This window comes from Ursus arctos, unplaced genomic scaffold (genome assembly GCF_023065955.2).
Source record: "Ursus arctos isolate Adak ecotype North America unplaced genomic scaffold, UrsArc2.0 scaffold_5, whole genome shotgun sequence".
Lineage (NCBI taxonomy): Eukaryota > Metazoa > Chordata > Mammalia > Carnivora > Ursidae > Ursus > Ursus arctos.
The window spans coordinates 66233370-66251599 of record NW_026623067.1 but is presented as its reverse complement, the minus strand read 5'-3'; the positions used below and the strand labels follow the sequence as shown (position 1 = coordinate 66251599).

Here is an 18230-nt window from a genome sequence, read left to right as displayed (position 1 = left end):
AAGAGATGCTTTTATACATATATATGTAAATATGATACTTATGATGTAATTATTCCTTAAATGTTATCTATTGCTATCTCTATGTCCCTAGGGGACTGATTTAGTAAAGAAACAATGATATTCCTTGAAACCCCAAAAAGAAGAGGAAGACAGCAACCTCAAAACTTATTCAGGTGGGTTAGGCTGGCATCAGAGATAGCTAGATCAAGAGCCCATCCCACCTCAGAGGAGCAAGTTAACTCAAAACACAAAAACTAAACTCCCTCATTTTTAAAATACAGCTTTCTAAATGTTTTTTGTATTTAAATTGATTATTGATATGCAGATTTGGGAAAAGAGATTAAAATATTTCCTTAATATTTATGCAACTTTACATTTGTAAAGCCTACCTGCAAAAACTATAAAAAGACATTGTTCATCTCAGGAAGCTTCACTCAGTTTTGGGCATATTAACAAAATTTAGTAAACACCTGTCTCCATTTCCCAGACTCTACTTAAATTACTCTATGATTTAACAAATAATTCATCTACACATGGGTTTCCCTGAAATCCTTTGAGCAATATAAATTCTGCCCCAATATATCTTCTGGAAAAGCATTACACTCTTTCAGACAAGAACATCTTACCAAGTTCACACTGGTCGCCACTGAATCCCGGCACACAGGTACATACATAGGAAGTTTCAGTAGGATAACAGGTGCCTCCATTAAGGCACGGGTTCGTTTTGCAACGATCAGGTCCTACCATTCAGGAAAGTAAGAAAAGCAGTTAGGCTCATATCCAGGTTTCAACGTATTGTAGCATAAATTGCCACTGATTGCTACCATAATATAAGCTTTACCATAGCAATTTAGATACTACGCATAAAAATTAACATTAACTTTACTCTCTGGAGTGTTTCTTGGCATTATAACTATTTGTTACAAATTGCATCTATTCATTTCTGGAATTCAGTCATCATTACTTCTAAACAATATTTTGTACAGTATCTGGCAACTAATATATTCTACTGCAGATTTAGTTGGCATGATAATGGCAATTGATTTTAGTCAAAAATGATTACACATATGTGCACAGTGAATGGAAAATGTATTCTTTTAAACGAGGTTAGTTCATGTGAAATGGCTGGATACACAAAACATGCATTCTTTTTAGCAGTTTGGCTGGTTATCGTCATTTGAATTATTATTGCCTTTTACCACTTAATGCTCAGAAACTGTTTTTCTTCGAAAGTGTGCACTGAAGTCTCTTCTGCTACATTAATATGCTTTTTCCAAAAACACGTTCCAAATGTACTCCTTTAAACTATACTTGAAGAAAAGCAACACATAAATTAAACTCTACTGTATAAAAACAAACCCGAAGACACAAATCTCACCTAAAATGAGACCCCCATTTTTTTGAAACCCCAAATTTTTATTACGATTTTCTTACTAAAACACAGATAAAATCAACACTCCTAGAAGATAAACGTAAAGGCCAGAGACACAAAATTCTGAGGAGAAACACTTTAAAATATGTTTCCAAAGGCAAATACTTTTACAATACTTCAAGCACATATATTATTCTGTGGTAATGCTTGGATAATTGTATTTACATGAGTCAGTTCTATTTATTATTTGAATGTTTTTTCAGAATTGCTTATGTTTCAAAATGTTTTAAAAACCCAGATGAGAGTTGAAAGTCTTACAAAATAATGGAAATAAATAGGCTATATATGGAATAAAAGCCATATTTTCAAGAATCTTCAGTCCCGAAACCCTGAAGTAATTACACATGAAAAAAAGATATCTACTTAAGAAACGCAAACTTAAGGAATATTCAAATAAGCAGGCATCTCTTGAAGGTAACTGAGCCTTTCCACACAAGAAAGTGGAACTCAAACTTTCTGAGTGTTAAGTAAATTCTGGTCTACAAGGAAGACTTGATAGATACTACATTCACATGTATGCGTTCAACATTACAATCAGGTTAATTCAGATGCTTACGCCAACTTCTTCAAAAATGACCCCAGTTCTTCTAAGACTCTTCCTCCTACAGTTCTAAAAATACATAAAATCTCCCTAGCCATTTCAGCCTTCTGCCTCTGAAAGCACACTGCTTCTCTGTCCAGGACGCCGTCCACAACACATCTACACGCTGCCCTCAATGCAGAACCAAAATGACACGTACGTGACAGTGCTTGATACCACTGCGATGTGCCACACAGATGTGAAGCACCGCTATGATTCCTACCACAGGCTCCAGACCCCATGCTGAGAGTATGGGACAAGGACCTGGCAAGAAAGTGGGTCTTTCTGTGAATCCTAAGTAGTTCAGATAAGGAGAAAAGCTTTGTTTTGACGGATTCTGTTCTTTCCTAAACAGTTTGCATTACCCTCTGAAAGTTGAACTTGTGACAGAGAAACCAGGCAATCCAATGTGAGCTGCTGCTTACCGAATTCGCCTAAAGTCACAATCTGCTTTGCAATGAAGACGCAAGCTCTCATTCTAGGTAAATACTGTGGTCTGGATTACTGGTACACATTTTTCAGCCGTCTGTCAAACCTAACTCGCTATGACTTACTAATGATTTCTGTATTGTATTTTCACCAACCTGAGGTATTTTCAACTAAATTATAAGATAATAAATACTGGCCAGATTACTAGGTTATCATTTACAGATTAAATACAGAGTGACAGCAAGAAAAAAAAATCCATCAATCACCTCTGATCAATTTTATTCATAAAATACTTCAAGTCATTTATAAAAGTTGCACTTTACGATTGATTATTTTCCTCTATCTAAAGCACAACAAACAGAAGCATTAATGGCACAAAAGATAACGTTGAAACGATCGGGAGAATAATTCTAAGTATAGCCATGCTGTAAAACATAGTCATTAAAATAAAATACATTTTCAATAACGCAGCCCTTCAAGTACTGATTTTTTTTTCTTTTTCTAGGTCACTAGGTGGTGATGGCTATTTGTGGATTCCACTGCCATTGTTAGTTAAATAACATTACTAGAAAACACCCCGCTAAAGAAGACTTCTTGACATTATCAAGCTAGATTAAAAGGAAAATAAATTCTACAAAGTAAATATTCCAAGACTTCTGGTTTATAAATCATTAAATATCACTTATTCATTTTTATACTATATTAATTGGAAACCAGCAAAGAACAATGAAAGACCATGACTTTGGAGTGGAGCTGATCTGGGTTCAAATTCCACCAATGCCATGGTATGTGGCTATGCAACCCCAGGCAAATTACAGAACTTCTCTGAATGCCCACATCCCACCCTTTTAAGTAGGGATAATAATATGGGGATGATGATAGTAACACAGCATTTTTGTGAAGATCGTATAAGAGAGTCTGTATGAACCAATATCAAATTCATGTTTTCTGTCCATTCAGTAAAAAAAAACCAAAAAGAACAAAAAAACAAAAACAGAAATCCTCTTTTGACAGGCAGGGCGCAAATATACACCCACTCTGGCTAGGCACTGGGCTAGAAGCATTATGCAGACTATCTGGAGCAAGGAAATTACATAAAAGTATGAACTGATAACTGATACTGCACAAACTATGTGAATGCTTATTAGAGTTATTTACTACTCAAAAAATTTTAGAGGCCTGACAGATTTTGGTATTGCCATAATAGCACCCGTCCATGAGAGATTTTTAAAAATGGGATTTTTTTTTTCCTATTTTTAAACTAAGAAGTATAACTAAGGGGCATATGACAAAGCAGTATTTTAGTTATGGGTAAAACCAAACTGAATTTTTAAACCATTAACAATTCCACTTTTTCTGTGTCACAATTGTACATTGTTTCTAAAACCCAGAAGAATACAGAGAATATCTATATAGCCCAGAAATAATCTACACTTAATTTCTTTTCTAATTATGGACTCAATAATGTGGCCTGTCTGTTGTTATGTGAATAATATAAAAATCTCCACTTGTTTAATATCAAAATAAAAACTATTTGCATAGATGTGTTAGGACCAAGGGACTGTTTCCAAGTTTGGAAACAGATTTATCAATGTTGTGACCTTACCTGGTAAATAGACTGCTGTGCCTTCCACTGACTCTTCATTAATGCCAATCAGGAAACCGGTTTCATTAGAAGTTTCCAGAAGGGAAAATGACGGTGTTGCAAGCTCAGTATTTAACTCTGCAATGCTTACTGTTGCCTGATTATTGGGATCCAGAATTCTCGCCGATACTTGCTGTTCTGACGCTGCTACTGTGTAATCCTCCCCTCTGATCAAAGCTGCTTGTGTTTCAGGGTTTATTTCGAGAGAGGAAGGAACGGTGGGCCTCTCAGAAGTCTGCGGGCTGGGCTGAGGCACGACATCTGCCTCAACTCCATAAATAGCAGAAGCAGAAGTAGAATGTGGCCACAGTGTAGCACCTTCTAACTTAATTTCACCTGCAGTTGTGACCACAGTTCCAGGCTCAGGGGTTCTAATACTGCTCTTCATTGTTTCTCCTGAAAGTCGAATATTGGTTTGGGTTTGGGAATCTTGGAGAATCTCACTTCCTTCTTTGGCAGTCAGTTCTGTGGGAGAAGCTTCCATGTGTTCTAATAACTCAGGATGACTTTCATCTTCTGAAGGTTCTAACCCAGTGCCAGAAGATAAGGATGGAGACTCGGTGATGTGAAAGAGCTCTTCACTCGACATTGTGAAAGTCACTTCAACATCTGCAAGTTTTCCTGGAGACCTCTGAGATGTGCCAGCATCTGTACCAGGCAGAGCACTTGCTGGGGGTCCCTCCGCATGTTCAGAGGCTCCACTGCCTAAGTAGACAGTGACTGGAGATGATGGTGTCTGAGAGGACAACTTTGCAAAAGCTGAGACTGCTGATGTTGTATCAGTGTAATCGGAGGGGTGGGATCCTTCTATCACGTTAGGTGCCTCTGTTAAACTCTGAGCCATAAGGTGCATAGTACCAATACTTACGTAGGATGTAGGATCGATCGATGCCTCCTCGGCTCCTGATGAGAATTCTGGCTGAAAAGAAGGACCTACATGTTTCTTTTCCTCGTACTCATCCTGTGTCTCCAAATGGCCCAATGTTGATACTACTTCACTTTGGTCTGCAATAGCTTGACCATCAGACAAAGTACTTGATTCAAAGATGTCATCCAGGGCTTTTGCTTCAATTTTTGGTTCTTCAATCTCTGGATTAACTGTGGCAGATGTACTAGGAAGGAGCAGGGATGTCACTGTGGGAAGCAAAATATCTAATTCCGTTTCTATGCTAGGAGCAGGGAGCCCAGTTGTGAAGGTAAAGCCCATGGGATCTAAGTGGCTTCTGTCTTCAGAAAGCATCGATTCATTATGTGTTGTCTGAGTGTAGTTAGCCAGAAGAGGGTCACCAGAGCCCTCGAAGTTTTCTTCAGTTAAAGAAAGGTTAACAGCTGCCTCATACTTCTCTTGAACTTGAGCACTTTCTTCACTACTGCCGTGTGGTCCTGACAGTACCTCTGGATCTATGTCCGTTTGCATTCCAAGGATGTCTACATATATAGGTTTAGTGTGGTCAATATCTATGATAGTGTTTTTATCTGATGTCAGCTCAGGTAGAATTTCAAGGATGGGACTCTCTGTAATTGTTAATATTAAATCCTTGTCCTCTTTGTCCAGATCGATAATGATGTTTTCAGTGGTTTTTCTTCTGTTAGGTTTTACAGTGGAATCCTCAAATCCTCTGAGATGGTCTTGGAAACTATCTGCAGCATCTTCTGTGGACCTCTCATATGACACTGTACTTGACAGTGTGCTAGTTGGATCGGGGGAGCTTTCATTCTGCTCTAAATGAAGAGGCAGCAACATTGAAACTGTTGGGAATCCATCAACAGTAACAGCTTTAGCACTTGGAACCTCAGGATGTTTTTCCAGGGCTCTATCAGAAACAAATGTGGTGCTTCCTTGCCTGGTTGCCTGAGTAGTTCCAGAAATGTGGACTAAATCAACCATATCCAATTCCCCAGATCCCTCTCCAGAATGTTCATAAAGCAAGTCAGATGGTTTTGGTGCTGATGTAACAAATCCTGTAGCCATTTCAAGACCATAAGTTCTAGCCAGAAAATCAGAGGGAGGGGTTGCTCTTTCTTTTGTCTCTGCTGTTGAATTCTCGTTAGAGACTTGTTCAGTCGTTGGTTGTGGTCTACTAGTCTGGATTTCTTCTGCTCGACCATGGGTCTGATTTTGAGGATGTTCGGTATCTGTGGAGAAAGTGAGAAGTGCCACAGAAGGTCCTTCGGTTCTGCTGTCACTTGAAATTTCTCGTAAGGTTGTGCTGGACGCTGTCTCACTACCTTCAGAGAGGCTGTCTGTTTTGGAAATGGGTGGTCTAACTTCATTTGCTACATTTTCCATTTCCTCATAGTCTTCGGTTGTATCGCTTTTGAGGCTGGATTCTAAATTCTCCATCTGAGAAGCCTGGGGAGGGAATGTGGTAATGATTTGTTCCGTTTCAGTAAAATTCACTGACGCTATAGTAGCCAAAACTTCTTCTCCTGATCCCAGTCCAGAGAATAAAAGATCGGTATCTGACTCTTTCATTGTTGGCCTCACAACTTTGGGAAAAGGTTTTATAGTTTCCTCCTTTTGGATTGGAGAATCTGTAACTACACTCTCAGCGGATACAGATTCAGTCACTGAGGTAGTAGCTAAGAAAAAATGGGATTTTTCAGCAACTTCAGGGAGAGCAGTATAGGGTTTCAAGCCCTTTGCCTCTGGATCTGGAGTAGACACATCAGCGAAGAAAATGTCTTCCTTCTCCATTTCCTCACCAGTACTGTCAGTTGTCTTCACTGTTAGCGTAGAATAATCTGTGGCTTGGAGTCCGGTTTCAGTAAATGTTTGTGAATCGAAAATTGTTTGTTCTGGTGCAACAGAGCTTTGAGGGAATTCAAAAGATTTTGGTTCTTGAAACTTTTCCTCTGATGCTGTCTCACTTTCAATTCCTTGCCTTACAGGGTTGACTTCTTGCATGGACCATAATTTGGCTGGCTCCATAGTCTGAGGAAAGGTCACTGAAACTGTGCCATTGACTGTCACTTCCCCCTTTTCTGTTGTGGCTTCAGTACCTTCAGCTTCTGCTGTTGGTGAAATGGTGGTCCCTTTACTGGCTTCATTAATAGCACCTTCTTCTCCCAATCCTTGATCAAAAGGGGAAACTGTACCAGAAACATTTTCCGTAGCACTGGGAAACACTTGGTCCACAGAGCTGCTTACTGAGACCAGCTGCTCACCTGAGCCCTCAGCTGACGCTGTGAACTCTTCCCAAGGGAAGGCAGAAGTGCTGACCGAGGTGCTACTGGGTCCTTCTGAGTCAGCTCTGTGGTTGCTGTGATCTGAAGTAGGTAATACAGATGATGAAATCCGGGTATCCTTATATGCTGCGTCTCCAGAGCCTTCCATCATTACTGTTTCTTCTTTGGCTACGGGATAAGTTACTGTTGAGTACTCTCTAAAGTCACCACTGAAATCTTCTTCCAAAGGAAAATCTGTAGAAAAGCCCTTTATTCCTGGCCCATGATTATGTTCTCCTGAGACCTCCGAAATCAAGCTTTCTTTGGATGTTTGGCTTATACTTTCAGCAACCTCTCTGTCCATTACAGTACTCAAAACTAATCCTGTTGGCTCAAAAGGGAATATAGTTTCCACATGGGGAGACAAAGTGCCAGCTGCTTCCTTTTTGGTTGGAATTTCAGACTCTAAATTTAATGAAAATGAAGAAACAGTGGCTGTTTCTGGGTCAGCAGCAGCTTCTCCAGAGCCCGGCTCCACAGAGAGAGAGGCAGGGCTACCTGGAACAGTGGACAGCCCCTCCTGAACCCCAGGTTGACTGCTACTGCTGGGCTTAGCAGTCTGTGCCCCCAGCCTGTCTAAAACATTTGTTTCTGTAAAGACAAGAGTAGAACTTGTCATTTCCTTTTCAGACTCTGTGGGTTTTGTGGAGGATGTAACACTGCTCCTAGTAGCAGATGCCGAATGGCTAGATGTAGCTTCACTCGGGCTTTCTGATTCAGAGGGTACAATCAACGGATCTGATCTCTGTGTAGATGAATATTCCTGAACTGTAGACGCTGTACCTGGGGTTCCCTCGTCCTCATCTTTCCTTTTCTCTTCCTCAAGAGATGTACTGAAGACCCACTCAGAAGTGGCTGTTTCCCCTCCAAATTTGGTTGGCACTACCTCCGCAGAAGGTTGTTGAGAAACGGAATAAAAGGTGGTTGCAGGAATATCAAAAAGACCTTCTGTGATCACGATCTTGCTGGTGTCTAAAGTAACCAGTGTATCCGTAGTATTTCTCTGTGATAAATCAGTTGTCACACTGAACATTTTATCTTCTTCTGCTTCTCCAGAGCCTTCTGGAAATGGAACTGAAGGACTCCCTGAGAGCTCTACACTTTCTCTGGGGGTTATTTCTACCCAGCTTTCTACAGTGGACAATGGGCCATCAGGGAGGGCACTTCCTGTGAAGGCAAACGGTACTTCCTCTGAAACATCTGCCGACACAGAACTTGGAACTATACTTGGAGTATATGTGATAGAAGGACTTTTTTCTGCCTCCTCACCAAATGTTCCTTCAGTAGTCCTTGAAAAGATCATTTTTTGAGATTCTTGGTCAATGGCAGCATCTCCTGAAGACTCTTCAGAAAACAGAGGTACAGGTTCAGTATGTTCATGGGCCAGATTATCAAGTTCAGGCCCTCTCGCTGTGACCGCTTCTGGCCCCTCGGTGGCTTCTCCCTCGTGGAATGGGACTGTGGGGAAAACATCAGGCTCACCACTTGAAAAGTGTTCGGGTGTTTCAGGGTAAGTCTCGGGCTTCCACGTAAGTTCAAGCGACTCAGTTGTTTCTTTCAATTCATTAGGCTGCACGGCGGTAGACAATCTGGTCTCGGCTATCACAAATGGATGCGTTTCACTTTCACTGCTGTCTGAAAAATTTTGAGAAGGTGCAACACTCTCGAACTGGCCACGCCTAGCTTCTGCTGCTTCTGGGTCCTTGGGCACCGTGGTGACCAGCTGTTTCCCATTAATGTACTGCACTGATGGGGTGGTCGTCACGTCAGTGGCGTTTGCACACTCTTCGTCTTCCCCTTCATCTTCTTCACTGTGGTACAGATTTATTTCAATTAACTCGGGTAAAATTTCAGCAATTAGATCGTGCTCTGGATCTGTTTCTTCACTACAAGGTTCATCTTCTTTAGATTCTGAATCTATTGGATGACCACTTACACTCAAATCACTCATTCGACCTGAAAAAAACAAAGAGTTTTCACAATACTTGAATAGAAGATTTGGCAGTGTACGACAGAAGAAATCGACAGCAAGGCTGGCTGATCACACTCACGCACACAAAGAAGGATTCAAGTCTTTTCACATGAAGTGCAATCACCCTTCTACACATGGTTCTCAGTCTCCAAATCTGCGGATTCACATTAACAATAGGAAAAATAGATCCAATATAAGATTATAGAAACAGGTTATGAAAACTCTGCAACATGTTTAACAAAGCAAGGCCCTTAAAATGAAACATGGAGTCACATATGTACATTGTAATCATGAAAAGTGGGAATTCACATGCCTGTCAACTGAAAAATAAAAAAAGAAAGAAGAATTAAGACCATTTCAGCAGATCGTACAGAAAAAGTAAGTGATTATTATTTTATGTAAGGGGAGGCTGAGACACCCTCCATTCAATAAGGAAATGAGAAGAGATTCCTTCTCTTGCCATAATCTGTCCTAGGAAGGCTGTTTTCAGAAAAGTAAAAGAGGGGTTTCTTTATAGCCCTTTCACAGTGCAACCACAGTTCCTTCCCAGTGTAACAGTGAGACCAGATTTAGCTGCACAGGAAGCCCTGCATGGGGGGCTCTGCGCAGGGAGAACTCACTGAGAACACCAGGAAGGAAGGAGGAGCCCACCACGCTTTACACCTTTGTCCTTCATGAGAGGTGATCTGGATTGGGTCACTTACAGTTCTTTTTATCAACATTTTCTCCAACAGAAGTTCAGGAGTCACATCTAAACATCCGAACTAGCATACTTAAAATAACACATATCCTCAGAACACTCCCTAGATTGTAAATTGCTATAAGGTACCAACCACTAAGCTCAACGGACTCGTCTGCTTCCAGAAATATACCAGACAAACTCGTTGTCTGGGTACCACGAAGGAGGAAATCCTGGGCCCTCACTTTTATTAAAGTGAAATTCAGTTGTCCTAGGATAGAGTCCTACCACTGCAGTTGTCCTCGTCCCAGTGTCGCTGCAGTGTACAAAGGTGCCTGTGCGTGCAAGGACCCGTGAAGAAGATAAAGAACAGCACGGAGGATTGCACAGTGTCCCGCTCTCCCACCCCAGCAATACTGTTGCAGAACGAATTTTCAGCCGAGCCCCAATTCATGCCACATATGCTCAGGCAAAACCTGAGAAGCTTACAGAAGGAATAATTATGACGGAGCCACCCCTGTCCCCCGTCAGTGGGAAACTGTTCCTATAGCTAGAAGCCACTCCTTTCCATATATGAAAGGATCAACATCTAGCATTTACTGATAAGTCAGATGAGAAAAAACCCTATTGAGAAGGAACGGATCTTGCTTGTATTCTTTATGCATCAAAATAAATTCAGAAGTATATGAACTATCAATAAAAACTCTCAGAAGCTCCTCTATGTTTTTAACTGTGGTTTGCTTAGAAAACTACAGACCACAAGACTTTTATGTAACTGGAAGACATATACTATATTTACCTTTATCCCTTTCGCCCTAATAAAAGCAAAAAAGAAAACTCTTCTCTGTATCCCATCACATCCTCACTGTGTAATCTCCATAAAAAATTACTTGCGTAGGGCTGGATTATTCTTACCCTAACCATATGTCCTATACCCAAATCTCCCTTTCATTCCACCCCAGATATTCAGCCTTTTAACTATGGAAACAAAGGCTTATGTGTATTCAAATATATAAAAAATATATAGAAAATACGTAAGAGAAGTGCGATCAACATATAACTCTAGTATATTACAAAAATATAAAACAATACAAATGATTTCTGTCACAGATGCTGCGACAACTCCTAATTGCCAAACAAGAACATGACTAAATGCCTTACGTTTTTAAAAAAAAATGTAATTAAAAACATAAGCTCATTCAATATTAGATCACTGAAGTTGTTACTGTGATCTTATAGTGTCTCACGGTGTATTTGTTTTAAAAGAGGACAATTTTAAAATCTTCAGATAACACCTCTTAATATGGCTTACAGTGAAGCCCACTGTTTTGCTATGGAAAAAAAATGTGATAATATATACGCATATGTACATATATGTATATGAGAATACATTTTAAATGCCTTTGTATAAAAGAATCTTTTGAAATATCATATCAGTAACTTTATCTAATCACCAAATTATCTCTCGTTGCTAATACTATTTTAACATAGTTGAGGTAAGCCAGACTCAAACTACTTTGTACAACTTTATAGCATCTAACTATATTTTGAAGCTTCAAAAATATGCCTGTCTTCACTCGTGAATACTCTGGTGTTACATTCAACCTTTTGCATTAGGTTTCATGAGGCGTAAATAAAACTAGAATTCACATCAAGAAGTATCACACACACAGACACTAAATTCACACATCTTTCATTTAAATACAGAAAGAATTTTAAATAAGAAACAGAGGTCTGTCTCAAGCATATAAAGAATCCCCACCACATTTTGTACTGTTTCATAAATAATGGAGATAAAACTAACCATTCAGCCAAGCTTCTCCAAACAAACATAGGATATATAAGGAAATGACTGCTTGATAGTGTGTATTTATAAACTCCTAGGCCAGGAACAGGGTAAACAATACTCATTGCCTGTATAGGTTCATACAGGTTTCTAAATAAATTCCTTACTTAAAAAAATAGTAAAAAAAAAGAAAACCCGATATAAACATATCCCATGATCTTCTTGGTGAATATAAAAGGAGGTGCCATCAATGTAGGACGTTGGTAGCTCTAAAAATAAATGGGGTGAAGAAAAGCAGAGAGAGAGAGAGAAGACACTAAAGTATATCAGTGTATCAACTATCACTGTGTCAAAGGATCTGACATGTCATGATGTTGACTTACATGTTTTACAAAGGATTGAATAATCTAAAATAAAATGTCCCCCCCCAGGATAGAAAACAAAGAGCTATAATTGTAAATCAACAATTTATATAATAATTTTCTTGACTATCAATTCTTACTAAATCTACTTAATTCAACTAATAAAAGACCCTGGCATTCACTTTATATTCTCTAATTTTAGTTCCAATGAACAAAGTATAACATTGTTTTAGTCCAGTTTCCACTTGGATAATGAACTTCAACATTCTTTATGGCACATGAATCTATGGGGATTTCCCTTAGCATTTTAGACCATTATATCAGAATATTTTACCAAAAGATTCAACTGTTAGATGCAATATATTCCACTTTCTAACCTAAGTAAATATCACAATATTTCAATCATAGCAATACAAACACAGCAGAGTTGTCCTTTGAATATTCTTCACAGTCGATTTCATACCGGTTTTTGCACACAAAATTAAATTCACTACCACAACCATGCATGCCACCCAACTGTATTATCTTCCCAGAAGACAACTGACTGCATAAAATGTACTATGTATTATGTATCAGACTGTACTGCAGACACTTGCTTATCAACTTTGTAGAGACCTACAACCTCCAAGAGTATCTTCCAAGTCTGTTTATCTGTCTGCCTGCCTCTCTCTCTTTCAAACAAATGCTCTTTCCAAAAGGTAAGAAAAATGGCCTTACTAACACCTTTCTCTTTATTTCAAAAGGAAAATTTTTTAGTGTACATATTGCAAATATACCAATCATTACATTTATCCTAGGATTCCTTCTTGTACCTCACAAGTATCTGATCTGACTTGCTTTCAGAAGAGTAGAACACATAGGAACATCTTAAGCTGTTTTGTCTTCTGCTTCTCATTGTACCATGACGCTGGCAACCACTAAAGAACGATCAGTGCATCACACTCAACAGTAACTGAGAAGAAGAGATGTATTTTAAAAAGTGCTCATTGGATATGTACCACAAAAATGTTCTACTAAAGGGGAATTCTTACATAAAACAGATGCAAAATAAAAGTTGAAATTCTTTTGTTTCCTTTTTCCTCAGATTCACAATTAAGTGACTAATATTCATCGTTTAAATAAGTTGTGTCAGCTTCCAAATGGTTTTATCAGATTTCTTAATACTGTTTTGAGGGTGACGGAAATGTTAATTGTCTGGGGCTTTAAAGGTAATTTTTACCACCAACAGATTCTCTACAGATCAATCTACATTTTATTGTCAGTGTGGCCAGTGTGTTCCCATACTTTGTGGAGCTCTGAAATCTACCCAGTATGGAGGCGCGAGTTCTTTCCCCCCAGCCCATACTCCTGTCATTGCTATCTGACAACTCACCCAGATTCCTATTTGCCCCTTTTTGTTATTCAGTCTTTAAAATTACTTCTTCATCCCTCTTTCTTGTTACTACCCCCACCCACCACACACGTTATTAGAGTTATCAGTACTGTCATTATTGCAAACCATAAAAGTTTCTTTGTGGGGTGTGGTGGGGGGACACCTGTGCTATTGTAAAAGCAGGCATCTCATTCCAAAGTCACGATCTGCTCTATTTCGTATTAACAGTGCAACCTAATGCAGTAATTAACGTTCCCAGCTCTTAGATGAACCAGTCCTTATAAAAGACTCTATTTTAGAATTTTATTCTAAGGATAATATAACTTTTATTTGGATTTCAAGAGTCAGACCACAGAACTCCACACAGTGTATGTATAATCTGTTCTATGTTTATACAAATGTATTTTAACAGCTTACTTGAATATACTAGTACCACAGTTAATAGATTTTTTAATGGCATTTCACACAACGCTTAATTGCGAGCTGACCTCAAATTATTCACCAAGTATTTTTAAGTACTTCATGGCAGAATTTTGTGGACATAGCACAATCTTCCAGTCACGCTGTCAGCAGACACAAAACACAGTTGCTAAGATGCATAGGCAGCTGGCTAAAGTTCACACTGTCTTCGGGGAGTTTTACAATTTAAGTTTAAGAGCTTTTAATTAAATATAACTATACACCAATTTACTCAGCAGAGATATATTAGGATCATGTTTCTTTCATAAAATGGATTTCATTTTAACGTGCAACACAAGTATTTTGTTTCCTTATTTTAAAAATACAATAGGCAACCATACTGAAGTGCCTGAGCAATACTTACAGAATTTAAGTAGAGAAAGTTTGAAGTTCTTTAAGATGTTTACATGTTTTCTGACACATACCTATAGGTCCAACAACCAGACAGAAACAAATGACTCAATTTCATTCACGTTTGATGTGTTCTTAATGTAAAATAAAATGCCGGCACCTTAGGAACCAAAGAAAATCATCTAATATAATTTTTTAAGAAGATTTTATTTATGTATTTGACAGAGGGAGAGAGAGAGAGAGAGGGAGAGAGAGAGGGAGAGGGAAAGAGAGAGAGAGGGCACGAGTAGGGGGAGGGGGAGAGAGAGAGGGAGACTCCCCGCTGAGCGGGGAACCCCATACAGGCTCAATCCCAGAACCCCGAGATCATGACCTGAGCCGAAATCAGACGCTTAATCCACTGAGCCACCTAGGCGCGCCCATCCAATATAAATTTCAATCAGATTGTTTTAGACATCCTAAATTCCCCAATATTCTCAGAATTTGAGACACTAAAAAAGGTGCCGACTCAGCATGTTACAAAAATTGATGTTAGTAATCAAGATATAAACACCCTCTCCAAATCTCTTCAGATATTTTTGCATCCTTAACTAATTACCTCAATAGCTGAAAATCAAGTGATATTTATATCAATACTCAATCTTGCCAGAGATGAGAGAGACGTAAAAGTTGGGAGACCAGCATTAGAGTCTGTGACTCGTACCTCCCTACTAACTCTGCTAGCCGAGCTTCATCTGGTGCACCTCCCAAGCATGTGAGCTTACACTGCAGAGCAAGGAGCTCGAGATTTCCCAATTCATGAATTTTACACCCAGAAAGGGTAATATATGTGGATAAACAACATAAGCGTTTCTGATGGCCTCACTTTTAAGAGGCAGACATGTTATGAGGATGATAAATGGGAATCATCTCTTTTCCCCAACTTGAGATAATCCGCTAATAATGCTGTTCCTTCAAGTGGAAAGTATGTGTTTAGATACAGTCATCTAGTCTAAGAGTGCTCAAGGAGCTATCACCAAGTGTGGGCTCTTCTTACTTATAGAAAAAGCCCAGGGGACTTCGTAACTTCCAATTTTTAAAGAGCAAGGGCTTTCCTGGAGAGCATAATCAAGTAAGTTTGAGACCTTCAAGAATTTCTGAACAATAAGATAAGGAGCTATATGAAAGAGAAGTAAGCCAGGTTATTTAGGTTTCAAAGTTGCTTAAAAATATAACAAATAAAACCAACCATAGGCAGTACATTATCTTTTTCACTTTAGTTCTTCAACATCGTCAAAGCCCTTGATAGATGACAGATAGATAGACAGATAGATACCAAATATCCTAACACTAGAAAAACGCTTTGGTCAGAATCAAGGATTTAAAATTTCAGTAAAAGCTTTGAGTAAAGTAAAAAAATGCCTCTCATAAATATGTTTATACTTCCTTTCTGTCTAAATTATAGCTGGTAAGATAAACTTTACCAGACACCATTTTATTTTTAATTAGGTTACTCCTTTCTTCAAAAGTCAGTAACGGTTTCTGCTCACCTTTTCCACCTGACCTCTTCATGAGGGTGTTCGAATGGCCCCATTAATTGTCCCCATATTTATCCTCTTCCTTCAGTTCTCTGTTAGAATTCTCTGCTTCTCTGCCTTGGAGCCCAGCAACTCCATGTCCCTATCTTATTATCCTCCTCATTCCTTGCTCAACCTCTGTTCAAGAAGAGCCCTCCCATCCCCAACTTGGAATGCTTCATAAATCCTCCTTTGAACTTCATCCATGCATTTATGAATGATCCAGCTAATGCCCTCAGTTCTCCAGGACAGCTTCTCTAAAACTCCTCAGCCCAAATTGGTTGTATCTTTGATTTGTATGCCACAGGACTTAGGTCATATTGTTTCTTATTTACAAATTCCTTAGCTGTGTCTATATTTTTGTTTCACCTCCCATTCTAAATTCTGTATTCCATAATTAAAGTGAGTGAAGGGATCCTTTAAACATGAATGCCTCTCATACTCTTGCCACTCAGCCCCTCGTTGAGAATCTTGTTGGAAGAATGTCTGCTCGGTTTCTTAACATCAAGAAGGAAAATGGTTACACTCTATTGGAGTTTGATACGTCCTTTGAAAGATGTGAATTTTGGGCTGAAGACATTATTGTCGTTTGATTGCAATAGCAGATTGAATTCTGAGATACAACTAAGGAACCATACAGATAACGCAAACAGTAAAGACTTTTCTGGATATAAAAATCCAGATAATCTAAATGCACAGTCACAGTTGCAAATTTTTTTTTTTTCGTTCACATTCTTTCCAAATCCAGCCTTCCATATAGGCTTATATCAGGGTGGTAATCACCATTTTTCTGAATGTAAATGTATAATGAACAAAGTCACTTCAGTAGTAGAGTCAAAAGAATCCCTAAGCCATAACCATATGTATTTTCTTACAGTTTCCATGCTGATACAGAGCAGGTAACATGGACACAGCAAAGTGAGGTATGCAGTCTGGGTAATTCAAGATATATTTTCCACCCCTTACCATTACTTCTGATTCAATTATAATTATTCTGGAAACTTTTTAAAAACATACATTTTAATGATATTTAATTCTATTTTCTTCCTTACAGATGCCAAGGTTCATTTAACACTTGTGACAAAAGCTACACTTCCCAAAATGTGATCAAAGAGCACCATGGCACTCAGAGGAGACTGAATTGGATATATTCTTTTTCTCCTTAAAACTGGTAAAGTACAGCTTAACTGGCAGAGGCTTAAAGCATTCCCTTCCCCAAGAGAGTCTACTTCAGCCAGCTGTCTGCAGGTTGGAAAGCCTTAACTTTACCAGTGATGTTCAACACTCACTATCAAAATCACAAGAGATGCATTTAAAAATACACATATCTAGTAATGAAAAATAAATGAAGCAAATTTAAGAAACTAACAAAAAGTACAAATACCCAAGTCCCCCCAGTAGAAATCCAGATTCAAATAGTCTGATGAGGGATGGGGTCATGGGCTTTTTTACTTAGAGGCTTCCTGGTCATTCTAATAGACAGCCAGGGCTGAGAAGCCGTGTTGGCAATATTTCAGCACTGGGCCATTTCCTGGTGTTTCTCAAACCCCCGTGCTCAGAATGGCGTCACTGTTGGTTAGCTGCCTGGTGTAGTGTAGCTCTGGGTCCTCCCGGCACGCTGGGTGGTTGCTCAGGGAGGGAATGAGCTTTCAGAGTTTCCTGTGAAGCCAAATCTAAAGATGCTTCTTCTATTAATTTACTCATATTACGTCTAGTTTTATCTTTTTACTAACGCAAGCAAATAGCCTTTATTATATGTTTTTGCTTACTAATTATTTCAAGTTGTCTTCCCTATTAAGCAATAGATTGCGTTATCTTCTTTTCTCTAGCCACACAATAGCTTGACTGAATGACTTTATTTCAACACCTCCAATTATTTCCTGGAAGTGAGTGTGAAGAGATGGGAGGAGAATGTTTCATCTGCAGATAGTAAAATGGCTTCCTTCCAGAGCAGAGCAAGGTGAGAGTGCAGCATAGTGAAAAATGGTAACCATACTATATTCCGTTATACTCTATAGAAATATACCTTAGTATATTTCCTTTCTCCTTTCTCAACTTAGGAAAACCAAAACCTTCAGAAACTTACTTTTCACAGCACATGGCCAAAGCAACTAAATCACCCTGTGAGAGACCAAGAAGACTATGGCACAAAGCCAAAAGATGAATCCACCAGAAGCCAGTCAAGGTAGTGTGTACTGATTATACACGTGTGCAAGCAAATCTGGGCATAATCTCGCGACACGATAGGTCAATTTTTTATAGACACAGATGCTGAAATATAATTAAACTTTTCCCTCAAGCCAGAGATTCTTCCTTTCCTATTTATACTTTAAATTATTTATGGAGAAATACTTTGTCCATTATCACAATAATTCCAGT

The 18230-nt window shown here is 38.9% G+C and overlaps 1 protein-coding gene across 7 annotated transcripts in view; it reads right to left on the bottom strand.

Moving 5' to 3' along the window:
• The window catches only part of VCAN (versican), a 154058-nt gene that overhangs the window by 33161 nt on the left and 102667 nt on the right, over nt 1–18230 (bottom strand). For 4 of the 7 annotated variants that reach the window (XM_044384055.3, XM_057307391.1, XM_026498665.4 and 1 more), the window contains 2 exons: nt 4048–9270; nt 627–740 (listed from right to left, as the gene is read on the bottom strand). In XM_044384055.3, coding sequence (XP_044239990.2) covers nt 627–740; nt 4048–9270 — 5337 coding nt within the window. The remainder of the gene's footprint in view (nt 1–626; nt 741–4047; nt 9271–18230) is intronic. The other 3 variants (XM_026498668.4, XM_057307393.1, XM_057307394.1) reach the window with 1 other exon arrangement.